The sequence below is a fragment of the Cimex lectularius genome, unplaced genomic scaffold (assembly GCF_000648675.2).
Source record: "Cimex lectularius strain Harlan isolate CLEC.00 unplaced genomic scaffold, Clec_2.1 scaffold129, whole genome shotgun sequence".
Lineage (NCBI taxonomy): Eukaryota > Metazoa > Arthropoda > Insecta > Hemiptera > Cimicidae > Cimex > Cimex lectularius.
The window spans coordinates 536,990-560,112 of record NW_019392715.1 but is presented as its reverse complement, the minus strand read 5'-3'; the positions used below and the strand labels follow the sequence as shown (position 1 = coordinate 560,112).

General features: G+C 35.5%; 3 protein-coding genes across 4 annotated transcripts; 1 reads left to right on the top strand and 2 right to left on the bottom strand.

The window, feature by feature from the left end:
• Positions 1 to 769: 769 nt before the first annotated feature.
• On the top strand, positions 770 to 3,750 carry LOC106665732 (growth hormone-inducible transmembrane protein-like). Its single transcript, XM_014392398.2, has 2 exons — positions 770 to 3,640; positions 3,700 to 3,750. The coding sequence occupies exon 1, from the start codon at positions 2,016 to 2,018 to the stop codon at positions 2,841 to 2,843; it is 828 nt and encodes a 275-aa protein (XP_014247884.1). The 5' UTR covers positions 770 to 2,015; the 3' UTR covers positions 2,844 to 3,640; positions 3,700 to 3,750.
• Positions 3,751 to 9,126: 5,376 nt separating this feature from the next.
• Positions 9,127 to 15,658, bottom strand: LOC106665768. The gene is made up of 9 exons (XM_014392469.2): positions 15,405 to 15,658; positions 11,013 to 11,129; positions 10,783 to 10,944; positions 10,433 to 10,726; positions 10,299 to 10,370; positions 10,165 to 10,224; positions 9,789 to 10,103; positions 9,469 to 9,727; positions 9,127 to 9,403 (listed from the first exon to the last, which is right to left on the bottom strand). Exons 1-9 carry the CDS (start codon positions 15,607 to 15,609, stop codon positions 9,232 to 9,234), a joined length of 1,656 nt encoding a protein of 551 aa, XP_014247955.1. The 5' UTR covers positions 15,610 to 15,658; the 3' UTR covers positions 9,127 to 9,231.
• A 2,162-nt stretch (positions 15,659 to 17,820) lies between these two features.
• Positions 17,821 to 21,518, bottom strand: LOC106665762 (ubiquitin carboxyl-terminal hydrolase isozyme L3). Of its 2 annotated transcripts, none has more exons than XM_014392458.2 (9): positions 21,214 to 21,518; positions 21,050 to 21,107; positions 20,965 to 20,976; positions 19,079 to 19,207; positions 18,792 to 18,937; positions 18,589 to 18,730; positions 18,288 to 18,363; positions 18,143 to 18,201; positions 17,821 to 18,079 (listed from the first exon to the last, which is right to left on the bottom strand). In XM_014392458.2, exons 2-9 carry the CDS (start codon positions 21,080 to 21,082, stop codon positions 17,990 to 17,992), a joined length of 687 nt encoding a protein of 228 aa, XP_014247944.1. In that variant the 5' UTR covers positions 21,083 to 21,107; positions 21,214 to 21,518; the 3' UTR covers positions 17,821 to 17,989. The 2 variants fall into 2 exon arrangements, with proteins under 2 accessions (XP_014247944.1, XP_014247945.1); XM_014392459.2 differs by having other exon boundaries at positions 21,050 to 21,148; positions 21,214 to 21,496.
• Between the last annotated feature and the right edge of the window lie 1,605 nt (positions 21,519 to 23,123).

The following is a 23,123-nucleotide window of genomic DNA, read 5'->3' as shown; positions in this document are numbered from 1 at the left end:
CCAGGGCCAGGTCCCCGCCGCGCGCCCGCACCACTCATTCAGCTCCATCATATTCTCATCTTCTAAATTTTCATACTTGAAGATAATCAAAAAGAAACGTTTATCGACTTTAGAAATCCATAGATTGTGTTGAAAGCTGATGGGTTGTTGCTTAATAGGACAGATTCTAAGTTTATTGGTTTTGAAATATTTGGGACTTTGCTCAGATTTTTTAGCAGTTTGTCTCTTTCATTTTCATATTCTGGACATTCAAAAATTATGTGGGAAGGATTTGAAGGGCAATTGTAAGTGGGACAGTTCGGAGACGATGCCAAACCGATTCTCTTCTTGTAGCTACCCCATAGGCCATGATTTGTCTTAAGTCTAAAAATAGTAGACTAGAACTCCTTTGACATTCCTTCGGGGCTATCGCCTTCCAAAAACCATGGTTTTTTCTTGAGCTCAGGGAACAGTGACCTTTAATAATTGCCAACATTTGATGCGTTGTATTTTTCTTGCCACAGATTTCTACAAAACTTTTCCAAAAAGTTTTTCCCGTCATCTTTAGGAATTTTAATGTCAAGGGTTGGACCTGATGTTGCCGCGTCCTTTGCAAGTGCGTCCACCGTTTCATTTTGCCATAAACCTGCATGCCCTTTCACCCAACACAAGCCTAGGTTGCTGCCCATGGCTATACCAAATAGTGTAAACGTGCGCCTGATGTTATATTATTATAGATAAAAACAAAATAGTAGGTTAATTTATTTATTAATTCTCAAATTATTATACTCCAGTGAATTATTGTGTGGACTGCCATAGGGCAGGACCCACCCTCAAATGCCATGTTAATCACACTTTTTGAGTGTGCTGTATATCCGTATGTATTAGCAAAACATAATGTGTATGTACACAAGAGTTAAATAAAATAATTAAAAAAAAAAAAAAATCATCTGTCTGTAGAAATGAAAAATAAACAATAGATTGACGAAATGTGAATTCAGATAAGATTTTTATACGTGACATTTAGCACAGTATTGTAGAAACTATTTTCGTTGTAACTCCAGTTAGGCATAAAATTACGTGAACTAAAGTTATCAACACGGTGTTAAGAGTATAGAAAGTCATCGCTTTAGATAACAGAACTTCATCTTGCACCCTAAATAATTTCAGTACAATTAAATAGGTTTGCCCTGACTCTTGAACGGAATGGACTGTCATCCCCCAGACGATACCCGTCGAACAGACCAAAGCGCTTCCAATTGCAGGTGTGTACTGACCGCTAAAACAGTAAAGATACTCGTTCAGATAAGGGTGAATCTGTTTTAAACAGGTTTCGTATTCCAATTGGAATTTGATCAAGTCGTAACAAAAATTGCCGATCATTTGAAAACATCTGTGAATGGTGCGTCTCCTAACTGTTTGATATTTCACCCTTAACGGCCTTCCGCCGCTCGATAGAACAAAACACGTCTTATCGACTTCTTGAAATTTATCTTCGTAACGTTGCATAGCGGAGAAGATCGGCTGTCGAGTGATAGACACGTTCGTCAAAATATTCAATGGATAGCGCAACTTCACCAACGAATAGTCGTACGCGAACAGACCTTTACGCATTTCTTTACATTTAGGGTGAATGTGCACAGATTCTATAACGGAGTCGCCTTGTTCTGTAATCGCCATGATATCCCTCGTCGGTTTCGGAATGTGAGTATCAATGGATGTGACGCATGAACATGCTGTTATTAATAAATTCGATTTCGCTACGATAGAATTACAAATTTTATTCTTTTCCTTGTTAACGATGCACGCGATGATCTTATGATCGTACCATGGTTCACAAAGTGAAAAATGAAACATTATTGCAATGATGAATGAATAAATAAACATTTTTTAACAATGTGCACTAAGATGAATTATTAGGTTTAAAACAGGTGTTTAGATCATATGGGAAGTATTTATCAACATTCAACCGACATTTTTTTTATCAATAGAAGTATTAAATTAAGTGCACGAATTACAACAACACTGAAGATACAATGCTTGACCTAGGTTTATCGGCGATGGTTTGGTACATCGGCAAAGTGTCGATTCTGATATTGTTTATGGTAGTGAGCGGTGCAACGATTTTCTGGGCTGCGTGTAAAAAATCCGGTGCGCTGTTCGAACTGGACATTTGGCCGGAATGCCACAAGCAAAATTTAATAACTACTTATTTTTTCCTTTGCACTTCTTACATAATTCTCACGATCGCGATATGCTTATCGATAAATACGTTCATATTTAATTATACCATGAGCAGTTCGTACTTGGAGATTTTCGCCGGAGGGCTGATGTGCCTCATAGTGCTGTCGGCTTGTATCGAATCTTTGCCGTACGAACCCGAAGACCAAACGCTCAAGATCTCCTGCTGGCTGGTGCACTCGCTGACGATGGCGCCCGGGTTGTCTTCCTTCGGCAGCTACGTGAGCTTACAAGCGATGGTTTACACCTCCTTTGGAATCGTTCTGGCTTCGTTGGCAGGATTTACCGCTCCGCAAAACCTCTTTCAACACTTGAAGTATCCGTTGAAATTAATGTATATCGTTGTAGGAGTTACGACGTTGTTTAGCGTGTTCGTGTATCCGAATTACGAGAGCCTGATCGAAATGCTTATTCTGGAGACCACGATATTCGGCGGGATGATCCTCTACTTTGTCGTCACGCTCTCCAACACCCAGGGTCTTGTGGCCGATATCAAAAACGAGAAAAAGTTCGATCCGATATTTTCAGCAGCTGTTATGTTCCTAAGTACGATAAACCTTTACATCAGAATCGGTATGTTCGTATCACTCGAATCCAGCGTATTTTCAAATGTGAAAACTTGACTTTCTGGAAACATCAGTACCGTACAACTAGATCGTCTTGTTTTTTAAAACGTACTACAGAAAAAAAAACAAGATCACACAAACATTTCTAGTAAATAAACATCTATAATTCACATAATTGCTTAATATATTAAAATAAAGACAAATATTACTTGGTATGTATATCGATTTGGTTTGCGCTACAACTAAAGATGGAACTGTAATTTTCAATTTTTCTCAATATCCAAGAATTGTTTTTTCACCGTTCAAACATTTATAAAGATCGATCATTCTCAGCCCTTAAATTAAACAAGTAAAGAGAGTTATGCGTAATAAAGGAGAGACATTTATGCTAAACTTTGAATAAAATGCGAAGACTTTATGTAGTTTTGGGGCTTAGTTTGTTTAATATATTTTCTGTACTTTCTTACAGAAGTCGTATTTGTGTTTTGGTTAGCACAACGTTGACGTCATTTTGAACTGAAATATTAAGTAACCATTTAATAGCTGCTGCCTTCTCAACTTATGAACTTCCAGCTCTTTTCGAGTGTTTTTGCCTAAAGTCTTGTATTTTAAACGACAAACTGGATAATGTTGGTTTTGCTTATTTTCGCTGTGTATCGTATGATTTTGAAAATCAGAGTGAAGGTGACGTTTTAGAAAGTGTTCACAAATCTAATCTAGAATCACGTGGTTTCTACTGTAACCGTCACGATTAACAATCCGTCTCAAAGAGCTTGCCATCAGAAACCGGACAAAATATAATTTTACTTGTTCTTAATCGGGTTTCTAGTTTTAAATCGAGATTCAGGTAGAAAGTAAGAAAAAAAATTCGTTTATATTTGTCCATTTGTGCTATTGAATACATATTTTTCAGGAAATAGTAAATTACAAGTATCTCGAATCCAAGTAGTTTGTTGAAGAGAAGTAAAAAACTATGCCGCCACCCGGAGACGCTGAAGTTGGTAAAGTTATTAAAATATATAACATCTCATTTTTAATTCTCGAAATTGTCTCCTGTCTAAATTTTATCGCACTAAAATCAGTTGTTTTGATTGCAAAGTAAGCGTTATTTATCAAAATATGTAATAAATACCCAAAGACGGGGCTTTTATTTGTTTAATGCAATTGATGTATATAATTTGTCTTTAATGTTTTTTTGAAATACATATTACAGATTAATTCTCTTGATAAATTCAGATACAAATAAATACCTAATATATTGATGGTGATTGCAAATTATATTTGAATAATGATTTTGAAGTAATATATGTCTCAAAATTGGAACCAGGATTTTATCAATTCAGATTTATTTATTCATAATTCCACACTTTCAAAACAGTTGCATTAGTAAAACTAGATTTTTTTTAAGCAGCATATATGTAAATATTGCACATGATTCTAGGGAAAAAGATCTTCATTCAAAAATGCGCCCAGTGCCATACCCATGAGGCTGGAGGGAAACACAAAGTAGGACCGAATTTATCAGGGATTTATGGAAGATCGACAGGGCAAGCACCTGGATACAATTACACAAACGAAAACAAAAACAGGGGCATTAAGTGGACTGAAGAAAATCTATTCGTATACCTTGAAAACCCTAAGAAATTCATACCCGGTACAAAGATGATTTTTGCAGGAATTAAAAAGGAACAAGAACGTGCTGATATAATTGCATTTTTGAAGACCATATAAACATTATAAGTGTAACTATGATAATAATACCAATTAGTAAATAAAGTTATATTTTTCACTTTAAATTTATTGTGGATTCAAAATTTCTTCTGCCTCTTATTTCCTACTAATTTTAGAGTGGTTCGTTGTCAAGAATATTTAGAGATAGTATGAAAAGTTATGACTGCCTGATCAGGAAAATTTATAGCTTGATGGTATCTAACTCTTGCAATTTCTTGTTGGCTTGAATCAACTGACCAGGATGGTCACATATGAAGATAATTTTCCATAACGATAGATAGCAAAACATCATGAAACAATTTGATTTGTAAATTGTATTTTAGTGACTGGGAGTTTTGTGGCCCTGAAAAGGGCCTGTGTTGTGTCGAGAAGGCGTGACAATGAATCGACCGTGTGCGTGGCGCCGTTGGTGGTGGTCTGTGACCATGAGTAAACCGTTGGCTGAGGTCCGGGGGCCGTGAGTCGGTTGACGTGGCCGAAGGTATTGGAATACAGCAATTAGCCGAGGGGCAGCACTTGGCGTTTACGGCCAAGTCGGTTGTTTAGAAGGCGAGATCAGGCTAATGCTGCGAGTACTTGCTGTCGTCGACTGTGTTCCTTTAGTGACGGCTTGTCGGGTTGACGAGTCTAGTGTAGTCGATTATTAGTGATGTATGAGACCTCATCGGGCTGACGAGTTTGCTGTCGTTATTGCCGATGTCGGTTACATTAGTCGGGTTGACGAGTCCCTCCAGCGAGGCAGTGCCCCTGCTTATATAGGGAAGGGCTCTACTATAATTGGCTGCAGAGTCGAGGACGAGAACATTCCATAAGTCGTAGTGGTAACGTGTGGTAGCTACAAGTGGCCACTGCATATATATTTAAATTTATTAAAAATATTACGTTGGTCATACCTTTGCCCCCACTTTTTTGATCATTTTGGATTTGCCAGTCCACGGACGGCACACCGGACAGGCGAACAGGCACCCAGTCAACGGCATTCCACCAACCGGGTAATACCACCTGCATTGAACGTTAATGTTTTGCTTGGAGCAGCCGATCTTTCAGAGGGATGTGCACGCCACTGCCATCATCACAGCCTCCCAGATCAGGGGTCCTAGTGCTGACCCAAGGTTCCCCAGGAATGGATACCACCAGTCCAAGCCCCGCCCCCACCCACCGGGCCCCCCGCAACCAGGCTATCCTCTGTGAAATTGTCTGTTGCTTATCCTCACAGCAACTACTTATTAATTATTTCTGGCTTCAAAATTATCTTTGTTTATCGATTTTTATCCTCTTTCGTTCCTTCCCTATCTTACACTCTCCATTCTTCCAAAGGTATGCACATACGCGAGCGCGCACCCACACGCCCATATGCCCATACGTCTATATACATATCTAATTATACTTCTATTTATATTTTCTGTATCAAACGCGTTGTTCCCAGAAAGTCAAAGAGTCTATTGATAACAGGGGGATCATCACCAAGAATCTCCGCTAATTGGCCTGGAAGTTTGTTGAAGTATTGTACTTGAAGTATTCGTTGTTGCTCAAAACTAAGGCAATTAGTCAAGAGGTGTTTTCTGTAACCAATTCCCTGCAGTAATCGCACCCCCCACCTTTAAAAAGACAGTTCCTAATCACAATAAGTTGTTTTTCAATTTTTTTCAACACTTCTTGGCAAAATTTCTCTGCTGTGAAGGTTTCACGTTCAGTTTAATTCAGAAATCATAGTGAACGAATCCAGCAGTACACCAACAGTCACTATGACCTAATTGGTCAAGCGGATCACGAAAACTAGTGAAGTCACTATAACCTTTTTTGAATGCAGATTTGGTTTCGGGAAGGGTTTTGGCTCTTCTTCCTTGTCCAACCCTTGACCTGTACGCCGCCTGTTATCGTACAGAATCCATTTCTCAACGCATCGAGAAATGGATCATTTTGGTGGCGCAACAGAAGAGACGTTCAAATTTCAAAACGTCGATTTCTTTGGGCTTCCGTTAGTTCGTACGGTCGAGCTTCTTTACTTTACCAATTGGTTCCAAATGGCGAACAACGATTGAGTTGTCAACACTAAACTCTTCCGCAATTTCTCGTGTTGTCTTACACGAATTTTTTTCAATTAGCGTTTTGTGTTCGTCACAATGGAAGGCTTACCGTGGTCTTGTCGCTGCACCGTGTATTGCCCCCCCCCCCAAGTGCATTGATGTTACGAGCAGTTTGATCCGCACTTCTCCTAAGTTTAAATTAGTGCAAATAAATTTTAGCAAAATATAGTTTGACGTATTTAATTTCACAGGTCCTCACTCTTATAAAATTTTGTGTAATCTAAAAATTTTTGTATAAAAGATAACAGTTAAAAGTATATATTATAATCCATAGCTTTTAGCTTTGAGTTCATCAGCCCTCACTAATGGAGCAAGCAGCTAACACAAGCCACAAGCAACCAAGTCATTTTAGCATCTCGTACTCATCGATCACTTAACAGCTAACGTAGTGTGAAGTCATACCTGTCTATTTATCTTCGTTATATAACCATCATCCAGTTCAATGACACGCGCCACTGGGCATACATTACAGCACAGTACTACCAACAGCAGGCAATAAGGATGACCCCCGGGGGGGGGGTTACTATCACCACTCTTATAGTTGTACGTATTTGAAGATCTCATTAAAAAAGGAAAAACTGAGACAGAAACTTTATGACTGCCATGCAATAGCAGAGACCTTGGAACATGTTATAAAAATATTCATTCTGCAAAGCCAGAGCAATTTAGCCCGGAAACGGTAGTAGGGTAGTCATTTTGGAAAGGTGACACTTTGAAAATAGTTTCAGTTTTTCAAACAATTTCACAATAGATCTTATAGGCCGAAGCCGAAGAAAGCGGGAAAGAATATAGTCAGTGACCCCTGGGGAAAGAAAAGTTCCATAATTTATGAAAGACTTAAATTTAGATTTAATGGGAAGTATTAATGAGGAAAATTCATTTAATCAAATACAAGCTATACAGGGTGGGCCCAAACGAAACAAAGATACTTTGAGGATTTATAGAAAAAATTTGCATGCTAAACAAAAATGCTCCTATAAACATAGGTCTTCAAACGAAGCTTTCTATGAGAAAAATTTCTAAAAATCGTGTATTTAAAGCTTTTTTTCAAGAATTACTCCCAAATGGGTCCATGTTTCAAAATAAATCGAAAAAACCTATTCGAGCATTAAATTTTGAGTAAAACGAGATCAACCGCACGTTTTTATCTTAATCCGTTGCCGAGATATGATTTTTTTGATGTAACCACTTTTTTTCGAGAAAAAAAACATTAAATAAACACTTTTTCAGTATCACTTCTAAAGAAACGCTGTAGGAAATTAAATACTACGTAAAATGAGACAAACACCACCTCATAGGCAAACTGAGTTAACATAGATGGTTCACTTCAGCTGCAATGGCTAATGAATGTTCTGGCTTCATTTCACCTTTTTTTTCAAGCAACTAACAAGCCAAAGCTTAGAAAATTGACACAAAATCGTGTCTAGAGTGCCTATGGGGTGGCATAAGTCCCATTTTTCGTAGAATTTAATTTCCTTCAACGTTTATTTCGAAGTGTTAACACAGAAAAAAACGTTAGTGTTTTTCTCGAAAAAAGTGGTTATTATATCAAAATAATCATATCTCGACAATGGATTAAGATAACGTGCGGTTGGTCTCATAATACTCAAAATAATACGTTTTTTCGATAGGTATTTTCAGAATGGAGCCATTTGGGAGTAATTCTTGAAAAAAGCTTTAATAATCACGTTTTTTTTCGATTTTCTCATAGGATTCATGAAATTTCCTAAAAAATCCACGGTGAATTTGTTTCGTTTGGTATAAATGTAGTAAGTAATTTTGTTTTTCTGTTGATTTTTCAGGGTTCTAAAAGACCATTGAACCCAAAATGTCCACAACAATATATTTAATACCACAGAACACTTGATTTTATTTCCCATCATATTGGTTCATCTATATTGGTTCTAAGTCATTTCCGTTGTATAGGTCATTTCCAATGACTGTGATTTTGTCCAATGCATTTTTACAATTTGCCTTGCTATCTTCAGTAATAAGTTCATGTACAATTTTACTTCATCGAGGTCCTTTTACATTGTTGCACCGCGCCCATGGTCCAAGGCCTTCACCATCCAAGACTCAACAGTTCAAAACTTCGCCATCATAGGTCATGAACCCAAGGTCGCTCCTTATCCATATCACTGTCTTCTCTTCTACTGTGGGTGCTCTGATAATATGCTAGTACAAAACTTACATCATTGTTGGGAATTACAATTAAGGTTTTTAGTTAGATAAGTCAGTGGCACAAGCGAGATTCGAACCCATGATCTTCGGCTAGATACGCCGCTGCTCTACCACTTGAGCTATGTGACCTTGATCCACTCGGACACTAACTTCTTATCTCAACCCCACGTTTTGAGTTTTCCCTCCTTTTTGCCATTTTTTAATTGGTCAAGCAGACCACGAAATTAGTGATTTTAATTGTTGGGAATGTTAGCCAAATTCAAATGTTGTAATGACTACTGATAATAAAAGTACTAAAAATGCCACACAGAATCATTAAATTAAATAATACTACAAAAAAAGAAATCATACAAAATAATATATTTACTTAGTATTTACAAAGTAATGGTTAACTTTTTGTTTGTTTAAAAAAAAAATTAATATAGTTATATCAATAACCTATTCAGTCATAAATTTTTTGGGTTGTTAAAGTTTTCAAGAAACCTTTCTAGAACTTGGATTTTTCTCTTTTCCAAATCATTGGCTATTCCCAAATTTCTAATTAGTTCTTCTTGGCGAGAAAATTTTTCTTGCTGTATCTCAGCCATTCTCGCTTCTGCATCTTCCAGCCTTTTAAGCCTAAATTAACAAAAAAATTCGTTCCTTCACAAAATCTATGAACTAATGTTATTTTGATTATATACCTATCTTCAAAAGACTTGGTTTGTTCTTTCATTATGTCGAGCAGCCCTCTCTTTTGATGCAGAAGTTCTGTAGCAAGGGTAGCGGTGAATATATCCAATGGACTGCTATTGTTTATAGAACTATCTTCTGTTTGTATCTCTATGTCAACAGTTTGTTTAGGTTCAAACTGTATTCTTGCATCCTCTTGAAGTTCCATTTGAAGGCCATAATTAATTTCATTTTCATGAACAGGTTCTTCATGGTATTCCTCTTTGGGACCTGCAAATAGAACTAGATTTATCTTTATCTAGAAAAAACATAATCAATCTTGTTTTTTTACTATCTCTTTTCTGCTCATAATTGTCAAAGTCAGCTCCTAAAATTTCCTCCATCGGTTTAAAATAAACCCATTTAATTGACGCATGTGGAAAGAAGGTTTTTTTGGCTTTCAAACTTCTATATCTTGTCATCATACTTCTCCATTTGTCATAACAGCCATCGCCAGTGAAGTTAAACCCTCTCCCTTTAGATAAATGGTCTGCGATTTGTCTCCATAGTTTTGTTTTAACACCTGGTCGTGCAGTTTTAAATTGATGGTCATATTTTTTCCTATATTTAATTAATGAAATAATTGGTTTGTAAGTCCATCTGTCATCTGCAGGAAAATTTGAAAGCTTAATTTTTTTAAACAAATTCAACAATTAAAAAGTGTTTACCTAAGATATTTGTCTTATTAACAGTTTCTTCCAGGGCACATTCAGAAGTTGAGTTGGTACCTGTTTATAGAACATTTCATCATTGCAATTACGTGACAAAAAATCTGATTTATTGATAAAGAAATCTTACTTACTAGCATTGGAGTCATTGTTTTCTGTCTTGTGATAAACATGATCGGAAGGTTTGGAATTTTTGTCAATAGATACTACAAATATTATAGGAAATTGTAAAGTCAATTAATACGAGTGCATTGAAAATTGAATTTACCAGACTGTTTCATGTGATGTTCTTGTTGAAAAATGTCATCAAGCAACTTGTAATATTGCCACCTGGGCTTAAATCCAAGGTTTATTTTGTCTTTCACTCGATAGTAACCCATCTTCAATCTTCTCCATTTTTCGTCACAGGCCTTCGCCCCCTTTTCGATACCTCGCTCTTTCAGCTCTTCGGCAACCTCTTGCCATATTTTACATTTTGTTCCGTTCGGAGCCATCAACATTCTACTGTGCTTACTCCCTCTTATTTTGATTAACATTTCCGTCTCTTTCCAATTCCAACAGTCTAAAAATTTATGCCGTTAGTTTACACAAATTAATAATAGTAAAATCACATTTCACCTTTCTCAGAAAGCATCGTAGGAGATAATTTGAGTGGATCAACATCTTCCTCGATTTCATTTTCTTGTTCCATGTGCTCTCCTTCACCATCTTCTATACCACCACCCTCGACAGACATAAAATTGAATCCTTCTAGAAGCTGTTTGGCACTCATGTTATCTACTAAATAAATAAATAAACTTACAAAGAAGAGATGGGTGCAACATTAAAAGCGGTAAAGTTTTACATACCAGTAGGATTAACAACAAATATGGTTTTTTCGCCATTTTCACCTTCCAAAATTTGTACTTGATTGTACTCAAGCTTTGGAACTTCATCATTAGAAATTATCTGTATTCTCTTTGCACCTGTGAATATAATTTAACATATTTAAATTGCTTTGGTAAGAAAACAAATAATGTATGATGAATCTTCTCAACCATCATCAATAACAAATTACAAACTTTATATTTAGTCATTAAATCCACTAATTTGGTGGTCCGCTTGACCAATTAATTAAGGTTTTTAATTGAGATAAAAAAGTCAATGGCATGAGCGGGATTCGAACCCATGACCTTTGGCTTGATACGCCACTGCTCTACCACTTGAGCTATCGTGACCTCGATCCCCTCGGGCATTATCTTCCCATCTCAACACCACTTTTTGAATTTTCCCTCCTTTTTGCCATTTTTCAAATGTCGTGTAATCGGATTGGATGCTCGACGAGAAATGAAATGGCCACGGAGAGCTTTAGTGAAGTATACTTCATTTTTAATCATTAAATTCACTAATTTTGTGATCCGTTGACCAATTAATTATTACAATTAATTAAGGTTTTTAGTTGGTTTAAAAAAGTCAATGGCACAAGCGGAATTCGAACCCACGATCTTCAGCTTGATACACCGCTGCTCTACCACTTGAGCTATCGTGACCTTGATCCACTCGGACACCAACCTCCCATCTCAACCGGACCTTTTGAATTTTCCCTCCTTTTTGCCATTTTTCAAGCGTATCAAGCCGAAGATCGTCGGTTCGAATCCCGCTCGTGCCATTGACTTTTTTATCTCAACTAAAAACCTTAATTAATTTTATTTAGTTGTAAACTTTCATTTATGTTAAATTGAAGAACTCAGCACAGAAAATTAATTAAAGTCAATGAACATATTTTAAAAATGTTTCGAACAATATTGAAAAAGTAGCGAGATTATTTCGAATCATCCTGAGATAACTGTCTGCCAGAAGTGGTTCTAGATGAGAGACAGGTTCATCACTTTACTTAGAAACCTCAACCAATAATACTCGCGTAAGACACTCTGTAACTTTGCGACCAGCACTGGGGTCATGTTCTGGGCCCGTCTACAATCACAAGTTTTGATGTTACTGATTTGTGCCATCTTCAGTGAGGAACTGTCTTGGGTAGATCCAGTAAGTGAACTAGTACTGGTTTTTCAATGTTAGCAGACCCACCATCAATTTTTGAGAATAATTGGGCTTCAACCAATCGTTAGGGCTAAGCACCTTAGTTGCAAGGGTGCGCACTTTCATACAAAACCTTTTGCAGTCACTCCTAGGACCAAACTGTTCCACAATTAAAAATTACATGTGTGCGCCTAGCCTACATATACATGTTTACTAATACTACATATAATGAAGTTACGAACCTGAAATATTCAAGCATTTTTTAAAGGTTAAACTAGTTTTGTTTACATACATTTACTTGTGCTTAGATAATTTCTGTGGTTGCGGGTGGAAGCTACCTGGCTAAATACAAGCATAAAAGAATTAAGCACATATTGTTTGAAAAATAATGAACGCATTAAAAGTTAATGTGTGTCTGCCACAATGTACCTGATTTAATGTACAATCATGTTGTGATAAATAATGTATAAATAAATGTTAGTTGATTTGTTATGTATAATAGCACATTATACGTACCAAATCAACTAACAATGAATTAACATTTATTTACACATTATTTATCAAAACAAGATTTACATTAAATCAGGTACATGTTATGTATAATAGCACATGCTCTCGTCGTGCTGTTGATAGAAAAATTCACCAAGTTGAAGCGCTTCGAAAAAACGGTGGTTGTTGTCTGGATCCCCGGACATGTCGGGCTGGAGGGTAATGAATGTGCGGACGAGGCGGCAAAGGCCGGGACGTCCCACCCTCCAGACCCAAGCTAGCAGTAAAGAACATGATAAAAGAAAGATGGCAGCATCAGTGGGCCGTGTCATCTGAGAGTCTTTTGCGTTTCAAGAGCATGATTCATAGATGGCCCCCCGAGAATCTGAGCCGGAAACAAGGAATTGTCCTTACGCGCTTAAGAATAGGCCATGCGTGGTTGACACATGGACACCTGCTCTTGGGCCAAAGCCTGCGCAGGTGCCCCTTATGCACAGCAAGGTTGCTCGATGTGTCCCATACTGGAAACATGTCAAGCCTTGGCTCCCTACAGGGAGCGTGTAGGCATGCCATCCAATCTGAAGATGGTACTCGAGCACTGCAGCGAGTTTCAGAGTCTCCTGTTCCGCTTTTTAGGGGAAATTGGAGTTTTTTTATTGTATATAATATGTCCTATGTGTTGTGTGTCTATATGTTTTGTCTGAGTGCATGTATTTATTAGCATGAATGGAGAGGGGTGAGGGTGAAATATAACGTCATCATCGCCCCTCGAACGTTGAGAATGTATGAGTTTGTTTTCAGGGTTGATGGCAGAACATTTTAATGCAGCACATGCATCAGGCTAATGTCTTAGGATGTGAGAAGTGTTTCATGGAATTGGAAAATTTGTTGGGTATTAGGGTTTTGACTAAGGGTATTTGAAGGTCTTTGTAAATGGTAAGTGTTGGAAATGTGGTAGGGACAATGGTTCTGACAACTTTGGATTGAAAGGACTATATTTTTTTTATATTGGAAGGTTAAGCAGTGCCCCTCAGTAATAATCTATATGTCCAAATCGGTTTCAGTACTGCCTTATAATTAGTTAGTGTTTGTTGAAACGTGTGATATTCTTGACAATAATTTGTAAGTAGTCCAGTGTCTGCTTAATTCCTTCAGTTTGTGTATTTTGGTTACAGGTTAGATGTTGTATGTAGATGAGTAGTTGGATACATTATATGGTGCCCTTTAAGAGCTACCGTATCCCCTGTTCTATGCTTATAGCACACCAGTGTGTCCTAGTTCATCAAGGAACTTGATTAGTAGGTCTAATTTCAGAGGTTAAAAATCTCTTCTAGGTTATGTTGTACATCCCAAAATACTTCCTCCTGTGGGCACGTGTAGCACTACAGTTAGTTAGTAGGTGTGTTGTTTCCTCTGCATCTCTGCACGTGCCGTGAACAGTTCAAGGTTCGATGAGAGTCGAGATAGAACCCAACGTAGCAGTCAGTTTTTGTTATAGTAGTATTGAGGAATATTGTGTGATTGGTTTTGTTTCAGAGGGTAAAAGTAATATGGGTACATGCTTCTCCATTTATCTCAAGGAACCAGAATTTGTTCCATTTTGTCTATTCATTGGACATTTGCCTGGAGCTCCGAAGCAATTGTGGGATCAGAAACAGAGGCTGTGTCATCACATGTTAACAAAATCAAATTATAAAAGTATAAAATGTTCATTATTGTATCTTTGTAAAGTTTTATTCTCCTGCCAATCCATTTTTATTATAAAGGCCCCCCTGATAGTGAAGTTTCATCAAAAGTTCAGCAACTTTTGCACAAGTTAAATCTAATTACCAGTTTTGGCCAAATATTCAGCTGATTGAGTAACTATTGAACAATTGAATTGAGAGAATTTTCTACCTTGTAACACAAAAGAAAAGAAAAATTTTCACTGACCGACTTGCCTACTGTACAATATTCACCAGATGGCATTTCTGTTTTTTCTATATATTGCTTTACTGTTTACCAACTTTTAGGTTTGTTTTTTCATTTCACAGTAAGTTGTGCTTCTTCAGCCTTATCTTGATAGCGACTGTTGATTCAATTGTAGAGAAAAGAAGATAAATTTTCTTTTTGCTCAATATATTCATCCTGGTTAGAACATCTCTCCAGGTCGATACAAATCGCAGATATAATTTGTTGGATTTTTTGGAAGAAACGGTTTCTTGACCACCTCTCACAAATTATTAACCAACTGGTCACTAAAAAAACAACTCGCAGACTTTTCTGTCAGAGAGTTTAATGTTTCTAATCTTTAATACAGCAAAAAAAATAGTTTATAAATATAATTTGTGACTGGTGGAAATATAATTTTTAACAAATTAAACCTTTTCATGCTGTAATTTGTCATCGGATGGAATTCATTAATCATTGACAAATTTGACCATAGAAAATGAATCCACCGTTTTCTATGTAAAATTCAGTATTAAATGCTTAAAATTGAATTAGTTTTAAATATTGTTATTTGATATGATATATATTGATATGTTAAATGTAAAAAATGGAAGAGGTTAAGTAGGTTGTTAGGTTTTGTTATTATTTGAGATGAATTATTATTAATTAAAAGCGTCGATATCAGGGTAAATAAAGTCATTAAAAAAATTTATGTTTAAATGTGTGAATAATTGTGGTAGGAGTGGAGAAGAGGTAGTTTGAGTGGAGCGGGCCGCAACAGAGGAAGCGGCCGGATAATTTGTTACCTTTTTCCTCGAACAATGAAAACGGTTCAATCGCAGACATGGCCGGCGCCCGGTCCAAAAATTCCGTGTAGCACTGTAACGAGGCAGGACGGGTGAACGCCACGAACGAATCGGCCGGCCGCAGACGAAAGGTTACAAAGTTAGTAGTTACAATGGTCCAACAGAATTGTGGATCAGCGGTGCAGTGTTGCCCACTCACTTCCATCTGATAGCCGCCGACACAAATTCCTTTCAGTTCAACACAAATCAAAATATAAAAAAAATTTCCTAGGTGTTTTAATATAATTTTGGTCTTTCTTTATTTCACATAGAAAAAAAGAACCAATAAATACGAACCGGTTGAACAATTTACAATTCAATTTAAAAAATGACCATTTAATAATAAAAAGGCCAATTTTTTCTTAAAAACCAAAGAAAACTTAGTCTGTTTGTTCTAACGAGGGTATGGGTATTAATTTTTTTTGATCATAACAAACAACATATAAACCTAACAATCGAGCACAAATATCCAAGTAAAGTTTTGTTAAGATTATTTTTTACACAAACTAATGTGCTTTCCTCCTGAAATCAGGGCTAATTAGTTATAAAGGCTTTATTTATTATTAAACATAGCGTAATTAAAACATTCAAAAAATTGTTGAGGACATTGTTAAAAAATATGCAAAAAAAAACAATATCATAATTAAATTATTCAGAAATCGTGAGATGCGGTCTGGTGTGATGTAGGTTTCAGAAAAACATTTTCCTTATCGTGCCAACGTTTCGATCTTTATTGAGATCATCCTCAGGGCCTAAGATTTACAAACATTGTTTAAATTTAACAAATACATTTAGGATGTGGAAAAAAGAGAATTTATACAATGCAAAATATTTTTTTTCTCTCATCAGGACACGCAACAGTGGCACAATTACACAGAAAACAAACACTTTGAGTGAGTAGAAATACTTTGAATGAATATTAAAAAAATATATATGTTTTGCATTGTATAAATTCACTTTTTTCCAAATTCTGCATGTATTTGTTAAATTTAAACAATGTTTGTAAATCCCAGGCCCTGAAGCTGTCTCAATAAAGATCGAAACGTTGGCGCGATAAAGAAAATGTTTTTCTGAAACCTACATCACACCAGACCTCATCTCACAATTTCTAAATAATTATCAACTAACGGTCACTAATCACCACAAATCATAATTAAAATTGTTATCAAAATAAAACTAAAATAATTCACAATCACTCTGGATCAAGGTATGGTCTTGAAGAAAAAACCCCCCAGCAAATTCAGTTGTTATTGCCAAGCTTTCAACCTATTGTAAGGTCATCATCCAGACCTATATTAATTTCACATTATGAAAAGCAATTGTTAAATCAATTGTACAAACATAATGTGAAATTAATGTAGGCCCTGATGATGTAACTTTAAATTAGGTTGAAAGCTTGGCAATAACAACTGAATTTGCTTTTTTCTTCAAGAACATACTAAGTGTTCGAGAGTAAAAAATTATTACTTCTCACACTTAAAACTAAAATAGCTCTAAAATAAGTATTACTTAGCTCTTACAATGAAGAGAAAAACAGCATAAGAACTAGTAATGCTACTAGGTTTAATTAAAGATGTGTAATCTTTTTTCTCATAAAATACATGTGATAATTCAGTAGTTATGCAACTTTGAAGCTGAGTCTTCATGTTTCCCTAAGTTGTTAGAGAAATTAGAAGAGCCAGAACTATAATATCAGCTAATTTCACTAATTTCGTGGTCCGCTTGACCAATTAATACATTACAATTAATTAAGGTTTTTAGTTGAGATGAAAAAAAGTCAATTGCACGAGCGGGATTGGAACCCACAATCTTCGGCTAGATAGCTCAAATGGTAGAGCAGCGGCATATCTAGCCGAAGATCGTGGGTTCGATTCCCGCTCGTGCCATTAACTTTTTTTCATCTCAACTAAAAACCTTAATTAATTGTAGTATAATATCAGCATTATCAGTCAAACTGTTCTTGTCGTTACATTATCAAATGGTAGATTTCAGCAGAAGACCCAACATCCATAACATTTTGCACTAAAGAAGTTGCCAATGAGGCTGAATTTGAAAACGGAGACTTCATAATTATTATTGATGGCAATTTCCTTCTTGGTTGCCAACAAATTTAGCATGTTTGTCCACGTGATGCAAATCGTTTTTACAATTTCAAAAAAATGTTTTAAAAAAGTAGGTTTTGTTAATAAATACTATTTTCTAAAGCCCATCCACTAGGGGCGAGAAGAGCATTCGTGAATATGCTTGCCCAGTGTCGGTCCACCTGTGTCACCAACGAATGTTGAACTGAGTTTAAACAAGTCGACAGGTTTCAAGGGATAAAAATTCGATTAGTTTTGACCTCATAAATATATGTATATAATATATATAACAGCGATGACAATTTTAAATGCAATTTGGTTTTATTTACTAATAATAATAATAATAATAATAATAATAATAATAAAGCTTAATGCGGTGGAGTATAAAAAAGCAGTCATTTCCCAAATTAATTTTACTTTGCTTTTTTTTCTTCAATAAATTCTTTTTTACTTTTAGTGTGGTGTTCAATCATACTGGGAGGACAGGGCACATACAGTGAAACGCACTTCTTCGGGGTCACTTCTTATAATTTGCAACATAACTTTAGCAGCATCCTAAAAAATAATTGAGAATATTAATGTAAATATATTCAGATCAATTTTAAACAATTAAATTACCTCTACAAATGTTTCAACACTTGTATCACCATGATTGATTGGAAATGATTTCCTACCATCTGTAAAATTATTTAAAAACAATTATTAATTATGTAAAATAAACTTTCCCACTTACAATTTTTATACTAATTAGAGTATAAAATACCTAATTCATAAAGCTGCCCATCTTTGTGTACAAACGCTACAAAATGGTGAATAACTGGTTTTTCATCAGTAGGAACCTAAAAAATTTTTTTTTGGTTTTTATATAACCCTTCTATACAATAAAATGACTCTAAGAACAATAGAAAATTAAATCAGATAAGATCAAAGTTTTAAAAAAATCAATGTTGGCATTACATCAGGAATCTCACTAAGAGACTCGACTGACAAAATGCCTTCAAATCTCGGATTTTCATCATGTTTATCGCAATTCATACGATGTATGTGTATTAGGTAAAACAAACCTCCGTTTGCCCTTCTACTGCAATTGTGTTGTGTGCATCAGCAAAACTCTTGTGATGTTGTAATGCTACACCTCTTTCTTCGGGTGTTTTATCTGCGGTATCTTTAATAAAATCCTTCAAAAATCCATCTCCAAGTTCTATACTGTAGGCAATAGAATAAATATAGCGATGTCGTTGATAAAAAATTAGAAACAATTGTATACCTATCGAGATTATTGGCGATGCTATGCAACATAGCTATGGTCCCACATGCATTGGAAATAAATTGCTTAGTGAAATAAACATTTTTGGAAATAGTCTGCCCTTTTTCCTTTAACTGTTCGTCCTGCTTTTCTCTGAACTGTTCATACTGAAATTGAAAATTTATCTTTCGTCAATAACACAATACACAATATCAACAATAAGATGACGATAAATCAATATTAAAAAGATTTATGAAAAACCCAGTAATGACAAAAGATTAAAGAAAAATCAATATAAACAATTTCACCTTCTCGTTTGTAGGAAAAAGGAGAATAAAGGCTAATGTTGCCCTTGGTATCAAACCCAACATATCTGGATCCAAACTGAGTACATCTATAACTTGCCATTTTTGAGGAACTCCCAATTCAGCTAGGAACTAAAAAAATTAATTAAATAAATAATAATTAATAAAACTGACAGAAAAAATGTATTAAACATGTAGTGGCAACAAAAATAAAGGATTTCCAATTTTAACTAATACAATAAATTACAATTAATTAAGGTTTTTAGTTGAGATAAAAAAGTCTGTGTCACGAGCGGGATTCGAACCCACGATCTTCGGCTAGATACGCCGCTGCTCTACCACTTGACCAATTAATATATTACAATTAATTAAGGTTTTTAGTTGAGATAAAAAGCGGACTACAGAATTAGTGAATTTAATGAATTAAAATGAAGTATACACACTAAAGCTCTCCGTGGCCATTTCATTTGTCGCCGAGAATCCAATCCGATTACACGATATTTGAAAAATGGCAAAAACGAGGGAAAATTCAAAAGGTGCGGTTGAGATGGGAAGTTGGTGTCCGAGTGGATCAAGGTCACGATAGCTCAAGTGGTAGAGCAGCGGCATATCTAGCCGAAGATCGTGGGGCTTGTGCCACTGACTTTTTAATTTCAACTAAAAACCTTAATCGTAATATATTAATTGGTCAAGCAGACCACGAAATTAGAGAATTGAATAGAAATACAAATAATGCTGGTCAAGCCACATTCTCGCCGCCTTTTCATCACAGATAAACTCAAGCAAAACTTTGGTTGATATTGGGTCAGATCTATGTGTTTACACAAAATCATTATTGCAAACATCAAGCATAAAGAGACGTTCAAATGGAGATTTGTGGTTGCAAATGTGTCTCGCCCGAAAATAGGGGCCGATTATTTGGCCCATTATGACCTTATGAGTTTGCAATCACAAATTAGGACAATAATACCCAATTAGTTGTCAAAGGTTCATCAGCAGCAAACGTGGCGAAATTCAAATCAAAAATATTCAGATTTTAGTGTTTACCATTCACTGTTAACCACAAAATTAGTGAATTTAAAAAATAAATAAAATATCAGGTGCTAACATTTGCAAGAAAAGTGACACAACTCAAAAAAGCAAAGTTTTTTTTTGTGTTTTCGCTTGTCTTGAAGAAATGAAAGACAAAAGTGACAGATCATGACAGCGTGTACTTAATACATAAATAAATAAAAAAGTAAACTTCCATCTATCTCTCCTGTAAAATATTCTTTTTTTTGTGTGTTGTGACACTTTTCTTGTGGATATGTGTGGGGATACGTTCAATTTTCTCTGTCTCGCCTAGACATAATCAACAAAGATAATAAATAACATTATTATAGATAGAATAACAATCTCATTTTTTAAGGTGATACTGCAGTCCTGTAAATATAACAGTTAAGAGTTTTTAATTACTTCCACTTGACTCATTCACTCCCTGTATTTGCGGTGTTTTTTAGCTACCAAATTTACATTTTTCTGTAATGTGGATGTAGTTTTGGCCATAATATGGATTTGAGATTATGAGTTGTTCCGAGGCTCATTTCGGCTGCATTGCTGTTAATTCCCTAATGATCTGAGACCCACTTAGATTTATGCTATTTGAAATGTTTATTAGGGTAGTTCCAGATATCAAAGAACATCTATGCACAAGGAAACCTTGCTTCAATGTCACTAAGTTGTGCAATATTGCTTAATTTGTATTGCATTTCTCCCAGTATACAGCCATTAGTCACTAAATTTATCTTTTTGGCAGTATTGTACATTTTAACACTAGTTAACTTACATAATCGATATGGTGTACCTGTCTAAACGAGTCAAAAGTTAACCAAAGTAATTATAATACCAACCTTGTTTATGACCTGAAACAAACCAGAGGTTAATTAAAAAACGTTTTTTAAGAAAATAAAATTTAGAAAATAAGTTTGTACTTACGTCGGGGTTTGACTCGAGGGGCGTCCAGGCCATTTTCACAAAGATCGAAGAAAAAACACTAAAATTAAAAGCAATTTATGTATTGTGGCTATACTTAACCTAGGGATAATAAACAATTAAAATGTTTAGAAATAACTTCATATTAAAAAAAATAAGTAACTCACCGTGTAAGGCTTAAAAATGCGAACGTTGGTAGACGGGCAGAATGACTAGAATACTGCGTTTAGCTTTTTCTCGCTTGGTTCACTCAAAATCAAGCGAATTTTCCGTGGAAAAACACGAATGACACAAAGAAGTAAGAACACGGCACACGCTAACAAATTAACGAGTAACGACTAAGAAAAACGTGAAAACCTGAAAGTCGAGCCGGATGCCGGTAGTCGGTACTAAAACAGTCACGAGTCAACTGCGTAGTGCGGCAGGCGGCTTGTGGCGTGCGCTGCGCGTATGGCCTTCTGAACAGCGGTCCTTACACAAGTGAGGGCTGTTACGTCCTTTTAGTCCTACTATTTTAATTCATGTTTATTATTATTATTATTTTGCCAAATAACGCCAGACCATGAGCACATTTTGAATATTATACATTTTATTAGAAAAATTCCCTATTATTTACGAATATTGTTCTTTTCATTATTGCTATATAAAATTATTTGTATTGTACTTACTTATTCAGTGGGTCAAAATTTGTCTACATTTGTTTTTTGTGTAATTTTTCTTTAAGATTTCTTTGTATCTAAACCTTCTTTAGAGCATAAACTAGAATATTCATCAATACGTTTAAATTTTTTGTCGAAAACTAATTATGGGCAACAGTGTAATACAAAAATAGACATTTTTGAATACCAAAAAGTTTCTCATACACTTACTTAAATGCTGGATTGGAAAACAGAAAAACAAACAGAAGCTTATTTATTGTTGAGCTGCAAATTAATGACAAATCATAAATTACTAAGATACAAATGTCACACTTCAGTTTTATTTGAAAATGACAACTTTGTGGTTTAGATTTCATAACTAGTACAACAATGCTTGAAAAAAAGGGATCCTCACTTTTAGGGTAAGCGAACAGATCTAGTCCTTTCTTACACAAAACACACACACAAAACACACACACAAAACACAACACAACACAACCCACACACACACACACACACACACACACACACACACACACACACACACACACACACACAACACAACACACACACACACACACACACACAAAGTGCATAAGGAAAATTGAATTTTTCAGCACATTGTTTTCAAATTGAGCATTGAGTCCACCCTTATTATCCGTATATGGCATATAGTTTGTACATATAAATCAAAAGTCAGCAGAATTATGTTTCACTACAAAGGTAAATTTTCTCGGCGTTTTAGTGAGACTAAGCTGTAGCCAAGTGATGAAATAATGTTCTCATTCGACTGTCCAATATATGATAAAGTTTAAGACTGTTCTACGGATAATGCAATATAAACAGGAAGGCTAAGGGAAGTTTCAATGAGACGAGTGTGTCAAGTAGTTAAATAAGCTTTAAAAAAATCCGAGAACCAATCCCCTTATGGCATAGGATACAAAGGCAAAGTAGCCAGAAAACACTTTTATATGTAATAAAAACAGGCTCAATTTTGCTCCAAAACACATCAATATGTCCCTCAACTTCTTCAATATTATATTTTCAGATGAATATAAGTTTAACACTTTTGGATTTGATGGGTATGCATTCATTTAAAAGAAATCAAACTGGAAATTAGTGTTCAAAATAACACAGACTGCGAATCAAGTTTTCATTCTCCATTAGTGTTCATTCTCCATCAGTGAAGCATGGAGGAGGAGATGTGAGGTTGTATGCTAGAGGAATCAGTGAATAATCAGGTGTCAGGAATAAGTTGTGAAATGCTAAAAGGAATGTGAACATTCAAAAAGACAATGATTCCAAACTTATAGCCAGAATAACAAATTTCTATTACTACATCCACTTCCTTTTACATACACCTCCACAGGCGCCTGACGTAAATACCCAATTGAAAATTTGTCTATCATGATGGAAGGAAAAATCAGAAAATTTACAGT

What these genes read in the sequence shown, in the direction of transcription:
- LOC106665732 (XM_014392398.2), top strand. Translation starts at nt 2,016, where the DNA reads ATGCTTGACCTAGGTTTATCGGCGATGGTTTGGTACATCGGCAAAGTG.
- LOC106665768 (XM_014392469.2), bottom strand. Translation starts at nt 15,609, where the DNA reads ATGGAAGTGAGTGGGCAACACTGCACCGCTGATCCACAATTCTGTTGG. An exon ending in TTCATTGTTCGAGGAAAAAG is followed by an intron (nt 11,130 to 15,404) that starts GTAACAAATTAT and finishes TTATATTCACAG; the next exon opens with GTGCAAAGAGAATACAGATA. An exon ending in AAACAATGACTCCAATGCTA is followed by an intron (nt 10,225 to 10,298) that starts GTAAGTAAGATT and finishes TTCTATAAACAG; the next exon opens with GTACCAACTCAACTTCTGAA.
- LOC106665762 (XM_014392458.2), bottom strand. Translation starts at nt 21,082, where the DNA reads ATGGCCTGGACGCCCCTCGAGTCAAACCCCGAC. An exon ending in ATCGCCAATAATCTCGATAG is followed by an intron (nt 18,731 to 18,791) that starts GTATACAATTGT and finishes TATTGCCTACAG; the next exon opens with TATAGAACTTGGAGATGGAT. An exon ending in TGGGCAGCTTTATGAATTAG is followed by an intron (nt 18,202 to 18,287) that starts GTATTTTATACT and finishes ATAATTTTACAG; the next exon opens with ATGGTAGGAAATCATTTCCA.